Source organism: Leucoraja erinacea, chromosome 29 (genome assembly GCF_028641065.1).
Source record: "Leucoraja erinacea ecotype New England chromosome 29, Leri_hhj_1, whole genome shotgun sequence".
Lineage (NCBI taxonomy): Eukaryota > Metazoa > Chordata > Chondrichthyes > Rajiformes > Rajidae > Leucoraja > Leucoraja erinaceus.
In genome coordinates, this window is record NC_073405.1 from 24,611,152 (window position 1) to 24,631,519 (window position 20,368).

The following is a 20,368-nucleotide window of genomic DNA, read 5'->3' on the forward strand; positions in this document are numbered from 1 at the left end:
ATTGAAAGTAGAGGGGAGGGAACTGGAGTTAAGAATATGCCAGAAAACAAAGCAGGGCAGGCAACAAATGACCAAGAAAGGTCAGAGTAGATAATGGTCTATTTTTAGCTGGGGAAGAGGTGATAACAAAGGGATACAAGGATGCGAACAGTGGAACTAGCAGGACGACTAGGGTGGGGAGGGAGGAAGTGCAAGGGGTTGATTGATTGGGAACAGGTCCATCAGTCCACCAAGTCCATCGATCACCCGTTCACGCTAGTTCTATGTTATCCTACTTTCTCATCCACTCCCTACACACAAGGGAAAATTTGCAAAGGCTATTAAGCTGAAAACCCACACGTCTTTGGAATGTGGGAGGAAACCCTAGGCAGTCACAGGGAGAACATGCAAACTCCACAGACAGCAACCACGGTTATGATTTAACTCTTATGACAGGGGCCGTGACTTAGCAGCGCCACTAGCTGCACCACTGCACCATCCGTTACACTGCATCAAACGTTACTCATGAAGATTTGATATCATGCATGAGGTCCCAAAGAGAAGTGGGTGCCGAGTCAAGGGGGAAAGAATACAGAAAATCTCATCGTAAATCCATTCTTTTGCCAATTTGGTCCATGGTGGAAGAAACTAACTATCTGATCCGTACAGTCTGCAGTGAATCCTCTTCGTTTAGATTAGAAGACAAACACTGTTGAATGAAGCCCAGGATCCCAAAGTTGAACTAAAAGATAGTCACCAAGTGCTGGAGTAACTTAGCAGGTCTGGCAACAGCTCTGGAGAAAAAGGATGGGTGAGGTTTCGGGTCAGGACCCTTCTTTAGCCCGAACTGCTGAGTTACTCCAGCAGTTGGTGCCTATCTTCCCGATATTCAATTATGATGATCAATATCTGAGATAGTCTAGACACCTGCAGAATAAATCTTATTTTATATTTTCACTCTTCTGTATTCTTTCTTTACTTGTCTTTTGGAAGACCAAAGACTTGCAAAACCACCTCGCATCTCCACAACTCATCCTCTCTGGAAAAACGGGAGCCATTCCAACTCCCACCTCATCCCGTCTCAATTTTAAAAACAACCCGAGTACATTTCCACTTCCTGATGTTGGCTATCCATACAATTATATCATGGCTGATCAATACCTCACATCTGAAGAAAGATTCTGACCCGAAACGCCATCGATTCTTTTTCTTCAGAGATGCTGCCTGGCCGGCTGAGTTACTCCAGCACTTGTGTCTATCTTTGGAATAAACCAGCATCTGCAGTTCCTTTGTACACTCTCGTTCCCATTAGTTAGCATTATGCCAACCTAACAAAAATCCACCTGTCTCAGGTGTGTAGGAAGGAACGGCAGATGCTGGTTTACATCGAAGATAAGACACAAAATGCTGGAGTGAGTCAGCAGGACAGGCAGCATCTCTGGAGAACATGGATGGTTGACATTTTAGGCCGGGACCATTCTTCTGTCTGATAGTAAGAGCGAGAAAGCTAGAAAAGAGGTGGGGGCTGGACAAAGCCTAGCAATTGGCAAGCGGGTATGGTGAGAGGGGTATCATTGGCAGATGGGTGGACAAAGGCTAGAGATGAAAGGGGCGTCAGACAAGGAGAGAAGAGGTGTGCGATGTGAAGCTAGAGGAAGAGATATGGATGGAAATAGACAGGGGAGTGGTGGAAAAATGAGAGGGGAGGGAGGGTGCGAAAAAACTAGGGGGGGGGGGGGAGAAAGAGGTGGGTTACTTAATATTGAAGAATTCAATGATCATACCGTTAGCACCATATGAGGTGCTGTTCCTCTAGTTTGCACGTGTCCCCTCTCTGGCACTCTCTTGCAGATAGTTGAGGACACAGCCCAGACCATCTCACAAACCAGCCTCCATTCCATTAACTCCATCTACATTCCATGCTGCCTCAGCAAGGCCAGCAGCATTAACAAGGACTCATCTCACGCCAGCCATTCCCTCCTCTCCCCTCAGGCAAGAGATACAGAGGTTTGAAAATGCACACCTCCAGATTCAGGGACAGTTTCTTCCCAGCTGTTATCAGGCAACTAAACTATCCTCTCATTAACCAGAGAGTGGTCCTGACCTCCCACCTACTTCATTGGAGACCTTTGAACTGTCTTTATTCAGACCTTACAGGATTTTAATGTTATATTTTGCACTAAATGTTGTACCGATTATCCTTTATCTGTGTACTGTGGACAGCTTGATTGTATTCATGTACAATCTTTTCTTTGACGAAATAGCATGCAAACAAAATCGTTTCACTGTGTTTCAGCACACGTGACAACCAAAACAATATTGCACAAACGGCCATTGGATTAATAGCTGGTTAACTAGATTTCAGTTGCATTGGTTAATACAAAAAGGAAACTGATTCAATTGGAGATTTCCCCAAGTAACGCGTCAAGACATTAAACACACAAGAACCACCAGGCCATATCATTAGTTAGATTATTACGACGGTGAATAGCTTTTGTTGTGTGCGAACCAGTCAGCGGAAAGACAATACATCATTACAATCGAGTCATTCATAGTTTACAGATAATGAAGGGAATATCGTGAATAACGTTTAGTGCAAGATAAAGTCCGAGCAAAGATTGGCCAAGGATCTCCAATGAGGTAGCTAGTAGTTCAGGACTGCTCTCTGGTTGTAGGTAAGATGATTCGGTTGCTTGATAACATTTGGGAAGAAATTGTCCCTGGATTTGGAGGTGTGCGTTTTCACACTTCAATACATTTTGCCCGATGGGAGAGGGGAGAAGAGGAAGTGGCCGGGGTGCTCGGGGACCTCAATTGAAGGAAGGCAGTTCCCCCAAAGGAAGACCTCCTATTGTTGGGCCGTAAAGAACTTGAATCACGAGCCACAAAATTAGCAAATCAGAAACAAAAATGTCAGCAACAAACCAAGCTAACTTTGTCCCCAGCTGGCAACCATACAACCTACTTTGTAACAATTCCTAAGGCAGACACTAAATGCTGGAGTAACTCAGCGGGACAGGCAGCATCACTGGATAGAGGAATGGGTGATATTTCGGGTCAAGACCCTTCTTCAGACTGAGAATCTCAGTCTGAAAAAGAGTTTCACCCAGAGAGTGCAATTTGTGCAATTCACTGGATGCATTTAAGAAAGAGTTAGATATAGCTCTTCGGGCCAACGGAATCAAGGGACATAGGGAGAAAGCAGGATCATTGATTTTGGATGATCAGCCATGATCATATTGGACGGTGGTGCTGGCTCGAAGGGCCAAATGGCCTGCTCATGCACCCATTTACTATGTTTCTATGTCACCCATTCCTTCTATCTAGAGATGTTGCCTGTCCCGCTGAGTTACTCCAGGATTTTGTGTCTATCTTGGATGTAAACCAGCATTTGCAGTTCCGTCCTACACATTGTTAGCAGTTCCTTCTGGTTAGAGTGGTTGAGTTGCTGACTGGCTGACACTGCCTGCTTGCACCTGTGGTTTTGTTGCAGAACATTCTATGCAGTCAGCAGTCTACATGGACCGAAAAGTATAAATAAAACAGGAGCAGCTTTAATTGCGCACTACCCACAGACCACAAGCTAATCATGGCACAAACACATCACACAAGCAGTTTTCCTCTGTGGTCTCCAGCAGTCCAGACCGAGGTTGTGTTCACCCAGCTGAATACATACCGACCTCCCCACTCCCCAATATCCAGGCCTGCCAAATTCAATGGTTAAGGCACTCGGTAATGATGAGCTAACCACAGCATAACCTTCTCTTTTACATCACTGCCACGGAACTATGCACAAAATCCCTTTCTGAGGTTTAAAAAAAAGACGAAGAAAATAATTGTAAAGGTTGCTGCATTCAAAAATGTTTGATCATAATACACGACATATCTAAAGCATAGCCAAAGCAATTCCTGCTCCGATATCGCTCCCTGTAAATAACAAAATGCTGCAGTAACCCAATTTTTATTTAGTTCGGACGTCATTACAGATAATTGCAAGTTCGGCTGACCGCAGGAAGCAGACAGTATTTAATCAGGACAAATGCCTCAAAGCGCAAGAGCCAACTCAAATGCGGATCTCGCTGTAGATCAGCCTTCCTCTGGGCATTTGATGCATTGTTCCCAAACAGTGGAATGGAAATTTATTTTTTATTGCAAATTGCTTTGCTCGTGTTGATTCATTGCCTGAATGTTTATTGACCGCTTTGTTTACGGAGCTTGACAATTTGCCAAACGCAGTATACGCCGTTTCCCCATCCAGCCCACCCAGTCAAAACCAAGCAGCAAAATAACAGGGGAGTATAAAGAAACAAGGAACTGCTGATGCTGGTTCATGCCAAAGATAGACACAAAGTGTTGGAGTAAATCAGTGGGTCAGACAGCATGCGCAGGAAGGAACCGCAGATGCCGGTTTACACCGAAGATAGACACAAAAATGCAATGGATGACGTTTCGGGTAGAGACCCTTCTTCAAACTTGAAATACTGATCAGCTATGAGATCATTAAATGGTGAGCCAACTTCAGGAAGTACAAATGTGCTCAAGTTGTTTTTTTAAAACTGAGCTACTTTGGGTCAGGACTCTTCTTCAGTCTGAAAGTGGGGTGGGAGATTGCAACCTTCACGTGCTCCACCATGTTTCGACTAATGCAATCAACCCGACATGCACAAACAAATAGATGTCGTGTTTTAGTGTCTACAACTTTAGGCTGAGCACGCCATACGCAAGAAGAAGTCTGAAAGTAGGATGTGTGTGGGGGGGGGGCGGAAGCTGCAGGCGAGAAAAGACCAGGATCACACAGGGCCTGCCACAAATGAAGCCCGCTTGGCCCTGAAATCTGGAGGTCGCACGAGGCATAATTTATAATGAACTAGCACCAGAAATTCCAGAGTAGGGACTATTGATACAAGATGGTTACCAATAAACCAAACAGGTGTTCAAATAGTTGGAATAGTATCTCATATTTCACTTGGGCAGTTTGCACCTAGTGGTATGAATATTAATTTCTCTTACTTCAAGTAACCCCTGCATTCCCTCTCTCTCCATCCCTCCCCCACCCAAGTCACACCAGCTTCTCGTTCTCACCTAGCAAACAGCTAACAATGGCCTGTTTCCTTTATCATCGTTATGTTTTTGCATATCTTTTATTCATTTATTCTATATCTCTCTACATTAACGTCGATATCTCTCGTTTCCCTTTCCCCGACTCCAGTCTGAAGAAGCATCTCGACCCAGAACATCACCCATTCCTTCTCTCCAGAGAGGCTGCCTGTTCCACTGAATTACTCCAGCTTTTTGTGTCTATCTTCAGTTTAAACCAGCATCTGAGGTTCCTTCCCACACATGTGTTCAGGACACTTACTTACAGATGAAAGAGAATCTCACAGCCGCAATTAGAAATGGATTGAAATGGCCGTTAGATAAGCACATTGCAAGGAGGACACAGGCTGATAGAAACTCAATGAAGAGGCATGGCAGAAGGCGTACGCAGAGATATTGACCTGATAGACTCAGTCTCCCTGCACCTCACACAAACAAGTCAACAAGATCATCACTGATAACATTGTATGACACAACTTAAACCAATAAAACATTCGCACGTTCAGCCCCCTGTATTGGGCAACATGTGGATTAGGTTGAGGTGTATTATTGTTACTTGTGCTGGGATACGGTGAAGAGCTTTGTTTTGCACGCTTTCCAAATAGATCAGATAATACTGTGCATGACTACAATCAAATCAAACTACAGTAGATGGAGCAAAGGGAAAACAGATACAGAATGTAGAATATAATTCTCGGCATTGCAGCACTCCAGTTCATAAACAAAGTCCAATGACTGCAATGGGGTAGAGCAGGGGTTGGGGAACCTGCGGCCTTCTAGGCCATTAAGTGCGGCCTTTTGAATGAATCAAAATTTTGTAGAACAAATCCTTTTATTTTTATTTAAGAAGGAACTGCAGATGCTGGAAAATCAAAGGTAGAAAAAAATGCTGGAGAAACTCAGCGGGTGAGGCAGCATCAATAGAGCGAAGGAAATAGGCGACGTTTTGGGTCGAGACCCTTCTTCAGACCTGAAGAAGGGTCTCAACCTGAAACGTCGCCTATTTCCTTCGCTCCATAGATGCTGCCTCACCCGCTGAGTTTCTCCAGCCTTTTTGTCTACCTTTTATTAATATGTTTTTCTTTGTCTTTTATTATTTTTATATTAATCTTAAAATGAACGTATTTAAAATACCAGAGAGTAAACGAAGCTTCAACAAAATAATCCTCCCCGACTGACGGCCACAATTAAAATATTAGTAAGTCATGAGGGCTATTTTAACAAAATAATGTACATTTTGAGTTTATCTAATTGAAGTTTCTTGGATGCGGCCTTATTAGATTACAGCTAACTTAATGCAGCGTTCCAACATGAAAAGGTTCCCCACCCCTGGGATAGAGATTAATAGGACAATACTCTAGCTGAAGAAGAGTCTCGACCCAAAACGTCACCTATTCCTTTTCTCTAGATTCCCTGTGACCCGCTGAGTTGCTCCAACTTTTTACGTATCTTATGGAAGTGCCATTCAGAAGCCTGATAACAGAGGGGAAGAAGCCGTTTCAGAGTCTGGTGGTGTGTTTTCAAGCTTCTGTCCCTTCTGCTGGAGACGGGAGCAGGGAGGACGAGGAATGCGAGGTCATCTTTGGTTATGTTGGCTGCTTTTCCGAGGCAGTGTGAAGTGAAGATGGAGTCAAAGGTGGGAAGACTAGTTTGGATTATTCCCTGGAAACAGTTTAACTTTCTATTACATGGCTATCAGTTGGCCTGTTTCGGAAATTAAAAAGGCCAATTATACTAACTGTTGAGCCTTCCCGAGATGTCAGGGGCCTAACTCGACAAAAGAGCAGTGATGGGAAGTGCCCACTTGATAACCCCAATGATATACTGGCATCTGCATGCTTGTCCCACAGTTAAACCATGTAAAGTCATTTTAGATTCTCACATGGCATTGGGATTGTGTTTCTTAGTTAAACATTCAGCTTGTGTGTTTATTAACTTGAAGGTGGCTTTTTATTGAATATGAAGTTAGTTATTGTCCTAGAGCATTGTCCTAAGTGTGCACTGTTTAGATACTATTTTGGCATTGGGCTTGGTGGTCTTAGGTCAAGTGCTTATCCTGGCATTATAGCACAAGGGTGGCACAGTGGTAGAGTTGCTGCCCCATACAGTGCCAGAGTCCCAGGTTCGAGCCGGACTATGGGCGCTGTCTTTACGGAATTTGTACGGTCTCCCTTAACCTGCGTAGGTTTACCCCGGGAGCTCAGGTTTCCTCCCACACTCTAAAGACGCACAGGTTTGCAGGTGAATTGGCTATGGCTAAATTTGTAAATTGTCCCTAGTGTTTTACACTTCCGAAACAACGTACTCAAGTGTCCTATTAAAGTGTTTAAGAAGGAACTTCAGATGCTGGAAAATTGAAGGTAGACAAAAATGCTGGAGAAACTCAGTGGGTGCAGCAGCATCTATGGAGCGAAGGAAATAGACAACGTTTCACCCCGAAACGTTGACTATTTTCTTTGCTCCATAGATGCTGCTGCACCCGCTGAGTTTCTCCAGCATTTTTGTCTACCTTTGTCCTATTAAAGTCATTGATTTTGGTGACGATCAGGCACCTTAAGACCTGTACTGCCAGCACAACCATATCAAACGTTCAGTTATCTTATTTATTTTCCATTCCAAAGATCCATTTACACGTGGATGTTTGTTAATTCTTTCATTTTTTAAATGGCATTGTCGATTAAAATCCAAAGTAAACTGATAACATTTTGTTTAAATAAGAAGAGAGGTGACTATGGAGCAAATAAAAAAATCAATGCTACGCAGATGGGTTTCCTTCAGAAATGACAGACATGATGGGCTAGGCTGGTCTCCCTTCTGCAAAACCTCCTGATGAAGAATTGCTGGTCTATTGGTACATCCGCAACGTCTCTGAAGAATCTCTGGAGACGAGGAACTGCAGGTGCTGGAATCTTGATCAAAACACACAAATTGCCAGAAGAACTCAGCGGCTCAGACAGCATCTTTGGAGGGAAGTGACCGGTGACATTTCGGGTCTGGACCCCCTCAACTTGAAGAAGGGTCCCCACCCTGAAACGGAATCTGTGCATTCCTTCTGCAGGTGCGGCCAGCACTTTGCGTTTATCTTAAGAATCTCTATCTGCTTCGCATCTAAGGGCTTCCTTTCACAAATCACCTCTGTTGATGAGCTTAGTGAATGGGTGGATGCTAGGTGACCTCGGGGTTGCTAACACCCACTTCATAGTCCCTTTCTAGTCCGCCCCGGCCTAGCTTCCTTCAATGAGATTTTTGCTGTACCTGCAGCTCTCCCTGCGAGGTACCTGCCTCCAGCAACTGGAGATGTACGATCGTGGAACACAGAGGCACAGTGCAGACCGTGACTGCAGTGTGGAGATTGGGAAACATTCCTGTCACTCGACAAAAGGGAAGAAGCAGTAACAGTGATTAATGGGACCGTTCAACCATCAAAACACTCGGAGGAATGGGCTTACCTGTTTATGCATTTCAATGTTCAATCCATAGGACATTTCATAGTACTGGGAAAACAAAAGGGGAAGAGACAGAATTACAACCGGGAATCTGAAGATTGGCAGAGAGAAAAACGGCTTTATAAAATTGAGAGTGCAGAAACTAGCTATTTCAGTACAACCATTCTGAGCAGTATTTGAATCTCATTCCACTACTCCTCAGACAACATATGCATCTATTAAATAGTCGGTATTCATCAAGCTTCCATTCCACCACTAAATCACGAAAGCGAGTTTAGTTTATCGTCACATGCACCGGGGTACAGTTAAAAGCTTCTGTTGCCTGCTAATCAGTCAGCAGAAAGACAAATGCATGATTACAATCAAGCCATCCACAGCATGCAGATAAATGATACAGGGAATAACAAGGGAAACAAGGATAAAGGGAGTTTGTGCAAGATGAGGCTGATAGCAGCTCTCTAGTTGCGGTGGGATGGTTCAGTGACCTGAACACAAAAAGTGGGCCGGCTTACGTCAACAATGTGCCGGGATAGGGATCCACATTGGAGGAAAAATGAGGCTTTCCAGAGGTTAGTGGTTAATGGGTCAGCACTCGGGGACTGGGACCATTCATCCATTAAGACAAAGCCAGGAGGTTATTTCTACCTGTTGGCAGGAATCCCACAGGGAGAGCTTCAAATACAGCAAGGAGCTTGTTTGTTGAAGGAAGCAACGCCATGACGGTCTTGAAAGGGACCATGAAGTGGGTGATTGTTGTGTCCGGGGACACCTAGCACCCACCCATTCACAAATGGAGGTTGAATCCCAACACAGCAGAATAAAATGACAGGCTCAGTGATGTTAAATGAATCAATTGTCTTCATGCCCAACTGCTTCCCTATAGCCCCACAGGGAAGGTGATTACTGAACCATACCCAATCTGGCCAATGTGCCACTCCAGATCCACCCATCTCCTATCAATTCTCATCTTAGCCCTGAAGCAAAGGATGGATGGGCAATAGATGCTAAGTCAAGAATGATCTTCTGAATGCCAAAACAGGCCAGCGGGGCTTAAAACCACATCTTATTCTCCATGAATCTACTGTTGCTTTCTTCTAACATTTCCACGTTCGGAGATCCCTTTTGTCATCCATTTTTATTCTGAAGTTCATAAGTGATGGGAGCAGAATTAGGTAATTCGGCCCATCAAGTCTATTCTGCCATTCAATCATGGCTGATCTATCTCTCTCACTCAACCCCATTCTCCTGCCTTCTCCCCATAACCCCTGACATCTGTACTAATCATGAATCTATCTATCTCTGCCTTAAAAATACCCATTGACTTGGCCTCAATAGCCTTCTGTGGCAATGAATTCCACAGATTCACCATCCTCTGCCTAAACTGTTAAAGAAACAAAGGAGTTTTTCAAAGCTAAAAAATGGTCTATTCGTGAGTGGACAAGTCAATCACCCGATCTGAACCCAATTGAGCATGCCTTTTATATGCTGAAGAGAAACTGAAGAGGACTGTGTGAATCTGTGGAATTCTCTGCCTCAGAAGGCAGTGGAGGTCAATTCTCTGAATAAAGAAACTCCTCCTTATCTCTTTCATAAAGGAACGCCCTTTGATTCTGAGGCGATGACCTCTGGTCCTAGACTCTCCCATTAGTGGAGCCATCCTCTTCACATCCACTCTATCCAGGCCTCTCACTATTCGGTGAGTCTTTGCCCTTGTTGTGCTCCAACCACACCCCTCAGGAGTGATGCTAACCCCCACTGCCACTATTATATACAGTAAAGAGAATGCCATTTCATTTCCCAGTGACTGTTTGCAGCAGACTGGAGGTGTCCAACTAACGAACATTTGGAGCACCTCTTAATTCTGGTGTGGAAACAGGCCCTTTGGCCAACTGAGTCCGCACCAACCAGTGATTCCAACACATTAACACTATATACATTAACACATATACACTAGGGACAATTTTTATTTACATTTACACTAAGCCAATTAACCTACAATCCTGTACTTCTTTGGAGTGTGGGAGGAAACCGAAGATCTGTGAGAAAACCTACGCAGGTCACGGGGAGAATGTACAACCTCAGAACAGACATCACCCATAATCAGGATCGAACCTGGGTCTCTGGCCCTGTGAGGCAGCAGCTCTACCGCTACGCCACCGTGCCGCCCCTTGATGGGCTAAATGGCCTCATTCTGCTACTGTGTCTTCTGGTCCTATAATACTGCGCTGACTGCAACCTGGAAAGGCAGAGGCAGCCATTCCAAGGATTGCATCAATAAGTATCACATCCTGTGAATAATTCTTTCTTAAATCTGTGGGAAAGCACAGTTGAAGCATTAATAATTGCCAACAAGGTGCCCTGTCCAGATTTATGGGAATGAACTCATGGGAGAGGTGGGTGCAATCTCTCAATAAATGGTGATCAGTGTCTTAGAATAATTCTGGAAGTCACTGGATGACGAAAGAGGTGTTCGTTTTTGGAGGCGTCACCTCTAAGGAACAGTGCCAACTTTTAAACGGTTTTGCTTTTTGTAACATTTCAAAGCTATCAAAGGCATACGTGCGGGTCAAGGGCACACATGACTAGTTGCAACAAGCGCCTGGTGGCATGTTGTGCTGACAAATAAAAGTCAGACTTGTCAAAGAGAATAAATCATAACATCTTCTTCCTGATGACATGGTATTGTTGCAGACATATGACAGAATGGCGTGGGTAGATAAGGATTTGAGGCCTGCCTGAAGACAGAGCAGCACATGACAGACGGGCAACTAGACTTCATAAATTCGTAAGTGACAGGAGCAGGTCAATCGGCCCATCAAGTCTACTCCTCCATTCAATCATGATTGATCTATCTCACCATCCTAACCCCATTCTCCTGCCTTCTCCCCGTAACCCCCGACACCCATACTAATCAAGGATCTATCTCTGCTTTAAAAATATCCATTGACTTGACCACCGCAGCCTTCACTGGCAATGAATTCCACAGATTCACTACCCTCGGACTAAAAATCTTGCCCTCATCTCCTTCCTAAAGGACTCGTCCTATAACGCTGAAGCTATGACCTCTGGTCCTAGACTCGCCCATTGGTGGGAACATCCTCTCCATGACCACTCTATCCAGGCCTTTCACTATTCAGAAAGTTTCAATGATGTTGTCATCCACTTCATCCTTCTAAACTCCAGCGAGCAGAGGCCAAGTGCTGTCAAACGCTCATATGTTAACCCGCTCAGTCCTGGGATCATTCTGGTAAACCTCCTCTGGACCCTCTCTAGAGCCAGCACACCTTCAGGTATAGGGTCCAAAATTGCTCACAGAGCTCTACATCACACTGAGACGAGGCATTGCCCAAGTATACCTGGAGAACCCTTGCCAAGAGCAAGGTGGGTGGAGAGTTTGCTGCCAGCATTAGGTGGAGGCCAGCTTGTTCGTTTACAACACCAGCTCAATTCATTTCTTTTTTTTATTAGAAGCAAGTACATAAGAACATTTCATGTATATCACTCATACATTGCTAATATGATCAGTTATTTAATCTCTGCTTCCATTTTTTTTAATAGATAGAAAATAATAAAGAGAGAAAAAAGCATGATAAAGAAGAATGGAATAATTTACCAATAATACATTAGAGATAGGTTTGCAAATTATTAAGTATAACTTTTCATCTAATCCCGAGTTCGAGCTTGTCAGTTTTCGTGCCGAACCATTCCACCCCTTCAAATAGTCAATAAATGGAGACCATATTCTGACAAAAAGTTCTTGTTTGTCCATTAAGACAAGTCTAGTTCTTTCCAAATGCAAGGTCTCTGACATTTCCATAATCCATGTTTTAATTGTGGGGGTTATAGGGCCTTTCCAAAATTTTAATATTAATTTTTTCCCAGTTATTATACTATAGTCGAGAACGTTTCTTTGGCTTGAAGTAAGTGTTAGGCTTTGTTCTGATATTCCTAACACCAGCTCAATTTCAACGGCAAGGGGAACTGATTTCTTTACCTGGACTTTTTCCAAGAGATTTGCAAGGCAGCATTTATTGACTGCCCCTATTTGGCCTCATACTTTCTTCGAGCTACTCTAGAGGACATTTTCAAGGGTACTCCAGGACACCAGTGTGGACCAAGGACCTGGAATGTATTTATTTATTTTTTTTTGCTGGGTGAGCAGATGAAGTTTCATTCAGCTTAGAGATACTGTGCAGAAAGAGGCCCTCGGGATTCGGGAGAGGTTGAGCAGGCTCGGACTCTATTCCTTGAATGACGAGGGGTAATCTTACAGAGGTGTATAAAATCACGGCACTGTAGGTTCAAGGTGAGGGGGTAAAAGATTAAATAAGAATCTGTGGGGTCACTTTTTCACACAAAGGATGCTGGAGGAAGTAGTTGAGGCATGTACTATTGCAATGTTTAAGAAACATTTGGACGGGGACATGGATAGGACGGGTTTGGAGGGATATGGGCCATATGCAGGTAAGTGGCACCAGGGTAGTTGGGACATGCTGGTCAGTGTGGGAAAGTTGGGCCGAAAGGCCCGTTTCCATGCTGTTGAAGTTGGAACAAGGAACAGCAGATGCTGGTTTACCAAGGGAAGACACAAAATGCTGGAGTAACTCAGAAGGTCAGGCAGCATCCCTGGAGAACATGGATAGGTGGTGGCCTTTTACACACATCACTATAAGCAATGTGAAGGGAGATGGAATGCTGGCCTTATTGCAGGCAGATTAGAACACAAAAGCAAAAACATTATATAGGCCCTCGAGACATCGGCGGAATTGTGTAAAATCTAACCTTATCCATGGAATAATACATCTTCAAAGGGAGTGTGTCAAAAAATCAAAAAGGTTGGTTACCGAATTCAAGCAATTGGCCTAAGGCCATTTTCAAAGCAATGGCCAAGAAGGAACACCAACACCTTTACTTCCTTAGAAGGCTTAAGAAGTTCGGCATGTCCCCAACAATCCTCACCAACTTCTACAGATCTGCCGTTGAAAGCATTTTATCTGGATGCATCACAGCATGGTTTGGGAACAGCTCCATCCAAGACCACAAATAATTGCAGAGAATTGTGGACGCAACCCAGACCAGTGCACAAACAACCTCCCTACCATTGACTCCATGCACACTTCGTGCTGCCTCGGTGAAGCCACCAGCATAATCAACGATAAGCCCCAGTCACACCCTCTTCTCCCCTCTCCCATCAGGCAAGAGGTACAGAAATGTGAAAATGCACATCTACAAATTCAGGGACAGTTTCTTCCCAGCTGTTATCAGGCAACTGAATCCCCCAACAACAGTGAGAGAGCAGTCCCGACCTACTCTTGATCACACTGGAGAAACTCAGATTATCTTTACCACGGGCCTTTATCTTGTAGTAAACATTATTCCCTTTATCATGCACCTGTATGCTGCGGATGGCTCAATGATAATCACGTATGGTTTTTCTACTGACTGGTTGGCACGCAATGAAAGCTTTTCACTGCACCTCTGTACATGCGACAATAAACCAAACTAAACTAAGGAGGTCAAATGATCTAAACTAGCCCTGTAGGAGCTGATAACAAGAGGTACAGATCTTACTGAAATAAGCAGCATTATTATCGGGCTTGACAGGAGGAGAGGAGGCTGTCAAAGAGGTTAAGGATGCAAAATGAACAGGGAATAGGGACAAGGAAGTGGTGCAGAGGTAAAAGGTGAGCATGATCTTATTGGATGGCACAGGAGAGATGAGGAAACAAATTTATTTTGTTTCCTCAAAATTTTCAGCAAGATCACCTCTTGTTCTTATAAACTTCACTGATTATAGATCCAACCTTTCCTTGTCCCACATATTAACCAAGTGAACCTTCCTTTAACTGCTACTAAAGCTAGCAGAGTCAAATAATATGTTAAAGGAATTGCAGGAAGGCCACTGTTTTGATTGAATTGATTGAAAGATGCAACGTGGAAAGCAGGCCCTTCGGCCCACCAACTCCATGCTGACCATCAATCTCCTGTTCACACTAGTTCTATGCTATTCCACTTTCCTACACGCTCCCTACATGCAAGGGGTAATTTAGAGGTCAATAGACCTATAAACCCGTGTGTCTTTGGAATGTGGGAGGAGACTGGAGCAAACCCGCATGGTAGCAGGGACAACGTGCAAAGCTAGCACCCGTGGTCAGGATCGAACATGGGTCTCTGGTGGCGCGAGACAGCAGCTCTACCAGCTGCTTCACTGTGTTGCCCCAATGCTTTTTTCCCCCTCCTGATCTCAATACTTTGAACTATTACCGGGGGGGGGGGGGGGGGGGGGGAATCAAAGACAGTGATATTTTGTGCTGTCTATCCTGCCCCTAATCTTTAGAAATCTCCCAAGGGTTTAAGCCTCAGGACAATGGCGGCAATGAAGCCAGCGCCAATTTGTAAAGATAAAGAACCTTCAACATTGCAGACAGATGCCGAGGGGACTGGGAGATGACAAACATGACACGGATGAGTCATCACAGAGAGAAGGCTGATGACTGAGAGAGGCTTCATGTGACAGAGACAGAGGCCCATTGTCACCAACATACAGAGGGATGTGAGCAGGGAGCCAGGAGGACGCGATTGAAGACGCGAGGCTGCAGTCACGCCAGGAGCTGCGTTCCGTGGCAATTTATTTAGGTCAATGATACGAGATGCAAACCATTAGTGATAATGGGCTCGAGGAACAAGGCAAGCATTCACACGAAGGCGCTGGGAAATAACCAAGGAAGGCAACGTTTGAATCTTCATAAGTCAGTAACTTCATGTCAGGAGCAGAAGTAGGCCATTCGGCCCTTCAAGTCCATTCCCCCATTCAATCATGGCTGATCTATCTTTCCCTCTTGCCTTCTCCCCATAAACTCTGACACTGATAATCAAGAATCTATCAATCTCTACCCCAAAAATATCCAATGACTTGGCCTCCATAGCCACCTGTGGCAATAAATTCGCCACCCTCCGACTAAATAAATTCCTCCTCGTCTCCGTTCTAAAGGTACGCCCATTCATTCTGAGGGCAATCCCTCTGGTTCTAGACTCTCCCACTAGTGATAACATCCACTCCACATCCATTCTATCCAGGCCTTTCACTATTCGGTAAGCTCCAATGACGTCTCCCCTCATCCTTCCAAACTCCAGCAGGTACAGGGCCAGAGCCTTCAAAAACAGTTTTCATATGTTAACCCAGTCATCCCCGGGATGATTCTCGTAAACCACCCCTGGACCAACACCAGCAGATCTGGCGCCCAAAACTGCTCACAATATTCCAAACGTGATCTGACCAGTGCATTATAAAGCCTCAGCATGACATCTCTTTGATGAGATTTTTATTTTAATTCTCCTTTGTTATTAACAACAAGTGACTCATTAGTGCCTCCATTGAAATCAACTAGATCAGCATCAATCGGGAATCAAACCCATGATCATCTACATCAAGTACAGTGCCCTGCATAATGCTTGGGACAAAGACCCATCATTTATTTCTTTGCCTCTGTACTCCACAATTTGAGCTCTCTTTTCCCTGCATGGAGGCAATTAAACACACCGTTGAAGCCATGTGTCGCAAACATAATGGTGCCCTGAAATGGGGGGGGAGGGGGGGGAGACAATGTATAAACACAGCTGTAATTTCTACATGGTGAAACCAAAATGTATAAAAATGGCCTTTATTAAAATCTGACAATGTGCACTTTATCCACATGTGATTTTTTTCTATTACAAATCTCAAATGGTGGAGTACAGAGGCAAATAAATAAATGACGGGTCTTTGTCCCAAACATTATGGAGGGCACTGTCTGTGGTTCTACAAACTCCCAAGCCACAGAGGCCCCAGCTTTTATTCACGCCAAATGCTGATCGCATCATTGGAAACCAGCTTTGAGAATGTGATGAATTAAGAAGTAGGGTTACTGTTGAGACTGGCAAAGCCTCTTCAAGCCCAGATGATCTGTGCTTAAATTAATTCCACTCCTTTAAATAATCAGGCCCAGATGATGACAATATTTCTGCAACAATATTCCAGTTGCAGGGAGGAAATGAAACATAAATCTTCTTCTTTGATGCCACAAAGTTGTGAAAGCTGCTTCCACAGTCCCATTGTCCTGCCATTAAACCTGCAGCTACTGCACTCATGATTGTGGCAGGTGATGAAGGTGATGCCTCCATTTCTGTTGCAAGCTCAACCCCAGGGAAAAGCTTTGATATGAACCAGAGCGGCACCTTTTGTTTCCCTCCCCACACAGAGGGTGGTGGGTATATGGAATGAACCATCGTAAGAAATCGACACAAAATGCTGGGGTAAGTCAGCGGGTCAGGCAGCATCTCTGGAGAAAAGGAACAGGTGACGTTTCGGGTCGAGACCCTTCTTCAGACCCGAAACGTCACCTATTCCTTTTCTTCAGAGATGCTGCCTGACCCGCTGAGTTACCTCAACATTCTGTATGTCTGTCTTCGATAAAAACCAGCATCCTCAATTCCTTCCTACGCATTTTGTCAGAAGAAATAGTTGATGCAGGTACCACAACAGAGTTTAAATGACATTTGGACAGGTACATGGATAAAAAATGTTTTGAGGGATATGGGTCAATTGGGATGAGTGTGGATGGGGCATTTTGATCGGCGTGGGTTGAAGGGCCTGTTTCTGTGTGTAGGAAAGAACTGCAAATGCTGGTTTACACCAAAGATAGACACATATGCTGGAGTAACTCAGCGGGCCAGGCAGCATATTTGGAGAAAAGGAATGGGTGACGTTTCGGGTCAAGATCCTTCTTTCGACTGAGAGTCAGGGGAGACGGAGACTTGGAGAAATGGAAGGGTGAGGTGTGAAAACACAGATTAAAGGGGACCATGGTCAAGGTAATGTAGAATGGCACATTGTGAATGGAGGGGAACGTGGCAACGAGACATACATTTAATCAGGAGGACGGTGGAACTGGTTCTGTTCACACTGTATCTTGAAGACACACCTCCAAGAAGAATTGAATTTTATCGCATGTGATGGGGCCATTCAGCCCATCGCTCTGCAACCTGCCTCTCACCTCTCTCCCCTGTTAACATTTCCTTCCACTACTTGCCGTTGCACCCTTGACCCATTCAGCCGTTTCCGCCAGTGTCAGCACCTCGCCGCCTTATTGTGGGATCACCAGTGGACGTGTGGGACACTGAGGTGAGGAGTCAGTCACCAAGCAACTTTAAACCAGCTCACAAGCTGGTCTCAGTCATGCGAGAAACAAAACCGAATGCCAGGCCACAGCTCTGGAACTGTTTGCTTGCTTAGTTAAGGAGACAGATTCAGTTAAATAGGAACCCAACCACAGTCATGAGGTCAGTCTCTCATTATACGTCTCCTGTGGCAAGAACACGCTGTGCCCCATTTAGGTTTCATGTTCGACCACAGCATATTTTTTTGCTTAATAATCATTAGTCCGCCTCAACATTGAGGAGGCATTTCCTGTGGGATTCCCCGCCCAATGCAATCGAGAGCTCGGGCTGGGTGACGCTGCAGAACACAACGCCACTTCCAAGACGAGGGAGACATCACAGGCTGAACGAGAAGCCAAGGAGAACAATGGCCTCACCACTAGTGGTTAGCTAGTCTTCACAAAAACAGATGTGAAATCAAACACATCTTGATGCCTTGCTACCCTACGACAGAGGACACAAGTTTAAGGTGAAGGGGAAATGATCCAATAGGAATCTGAGGGGCAACCTTTTTCACACAAAAGGGTGGTGGGTGTATGGAACAAGGTGCCAGAGGAAGTAGTTGAGGCAGGGACTATCCCAACATTTAAGAAACAGTTAGACAGGTACATGGATAGGACAGGTTTGGACAGACAGGCAGGTGGGGCTAGCGTAGCTGGGATATGCTGGCAAGTTGGGCCGAAGGGCCTGTTTTCACACAGTATCACTCAATGACTATGACAACAGCGTCTTTACTTCAACTGCTACTAAGTAGTTGCAAAGTTGGAAATATACGCCAGTTAAAAGGTGCATAGAGTTCGGTCATCCTAATCTATGGAAATGGCTTTAATCCCAGTGCTTCTGCTAACATTGATTATTCGGAGCAGGCATCGAACCCATTGAGCGTGGCCTACCATTCAGTTACAATTTTCCCAACCCAATTGCGTCCCTTAGAAATCAGATTACTACCAGCTTTACTAAATATCAATGCTTTTCCTGCTGAAGCATGGCCAAGCCACTTCACACAAGTGGCATCTGTGGCGTTGCTATGGTGTACAATGGATAGATGAGGCTGGTTATTTTGTTCAAAGTAATGTTTCACGGTCATGGAAAAAAAATGACCATTTAATCTGTCCTTGGGCCCGACTGCTGGGGGTGGAATGTTGGCCAGGGCAGCGTTTATAAAACAATAACAATTATCAAGCACTTGGGAGTTAACCACAGTTAGTCATGTTCTAATGGCAAGAAGCATTTCAACATTAAGGGAATTCCTGAATTAACCAAAAGGCAATTGGAGGTGGCACGGTGGTGCACTGGTAGAGTTGCTGCCTTACAGCACTTACAGGTGTGCCAGAGATCCCAACTCTGGGTGCTGTCTGAATGGAGTTTGTACGTTCTCCCCGGGTTTTCTCCGAGATCTTCAGACATTCCAAAGACATACAGGTTTGTATGTACAGGTTAATTGGCTTAGTACGTGTAAAATGTGCGTGCGTGCGCGTAGAGGATAGTGTTAATGTGCTGGGATCGCTGGTCTTTGCGGCCAAAGCGGGCCGAAGTGCCCCTTTCCACGCTACATCTCTAAACTAACCAATTGATAAGCGGATGAACGTGATACAGAAAGGTTTCTATACATTCAAAAAATTGTACTTGGTAAAAAAGATCAAAATGCCATGCCACGTGGAGTTTAAAGACTCACGGCCAACTTTTCGAATCCAGAATGACAAGGAAGCATGTATTTGTCACATAACGCTGTTTTTCGTTCAGCACATTGGCCTTTATTGCCCTTCTCTCAATTACCCTCGAGAAAATTTGCTCTTAAAACATTCTAGTTCATGTGGTGAAACTACTCCCTAGTTTTTGATGGCTTCTTGTTACATTTGAACTTCTGGTTAAGTGCCGGCCACATTAATGCAAGTCTAGGTTTGTTTGTAGGGCCGCATGGCAGATTTCTTTTCCAAAAGAGTTTAGTATCCACTCCACGCCCTAGACAACAGGGGCATTTCACAGAGGACTGTTAACCTACAAACCCATACACCTTTGGGATACGAGAGGAAAATAGAGCACCAGGAGGAAACCCACATGGTCACAGGGAGAACATGCAGGCTCTGTACAAACAGCACCTGTGGTCTGGATTGAACCCAGGCCTATAGCGCTGTAAGGCAGCAACACCACCGGTGTGCCACTCCATTTCTAGAATTGAATTGGCACTGAATTCAATAGTAAACAATTTTTTATCCTGTTTTATTTAAGATTTCCAGCATCTTTATTTATTTGTGTACCTTCAATTCTGGTTTGTGGATGCAAGGAATTGCAGATATTGGTTTACAAAAAAAAGGCACAAATTGCTGGAGTAATTCAGCAGGTCAGGCAGTAACTCGGGAAATAATGGATATGTGGGGAGATATGTGGGGAGAAGGCAGGAACGGGGTACTGATTGGGGATGATCAGCCATGATCACATTGAATGGCGGTGCAGGCTCGAAGGGCCAAATGGCCTGCTCCTGCACCTATTGTCTATTGTGATGTTTTGGATCAGGACTATTTGAGTCCAAAGGAAGATCCTCCAAATTGAATGTTGTTTCCATCGTTAAGGTTACCAACATAATCTTTCTATTACAGATTTACTTAATAAAATTGATTAGTACAGGTGTCAGGGGTTATGGGGAAAAGGCA

At 44.5% G+C, this 20,368-nt stretch overlaps 1 protein-coding gene across 1 annotated transcript in view; it reads right to left on the reverse strand.

The window, feature by feature from the left end:
• LOC129711335 (transducin-like enhancer protein 4) overlaps positions 1-20,368 on the reverse strand; it is a 196,676-nt gene that overhangs the window by 148,694 nt on the left and 27,614 nt on the right. Inside the window, exon 4 of the mRNA XM_055658924.1 lies at positions 8,526-8,570. Within this exon, the coding sequence (XP_055514899.1) occupies positions 8,526-8,570 (45 nt within the window). The remainder of the gene's footprint in view (positions 1-8,525; positions 8,571-20,368) is intronic.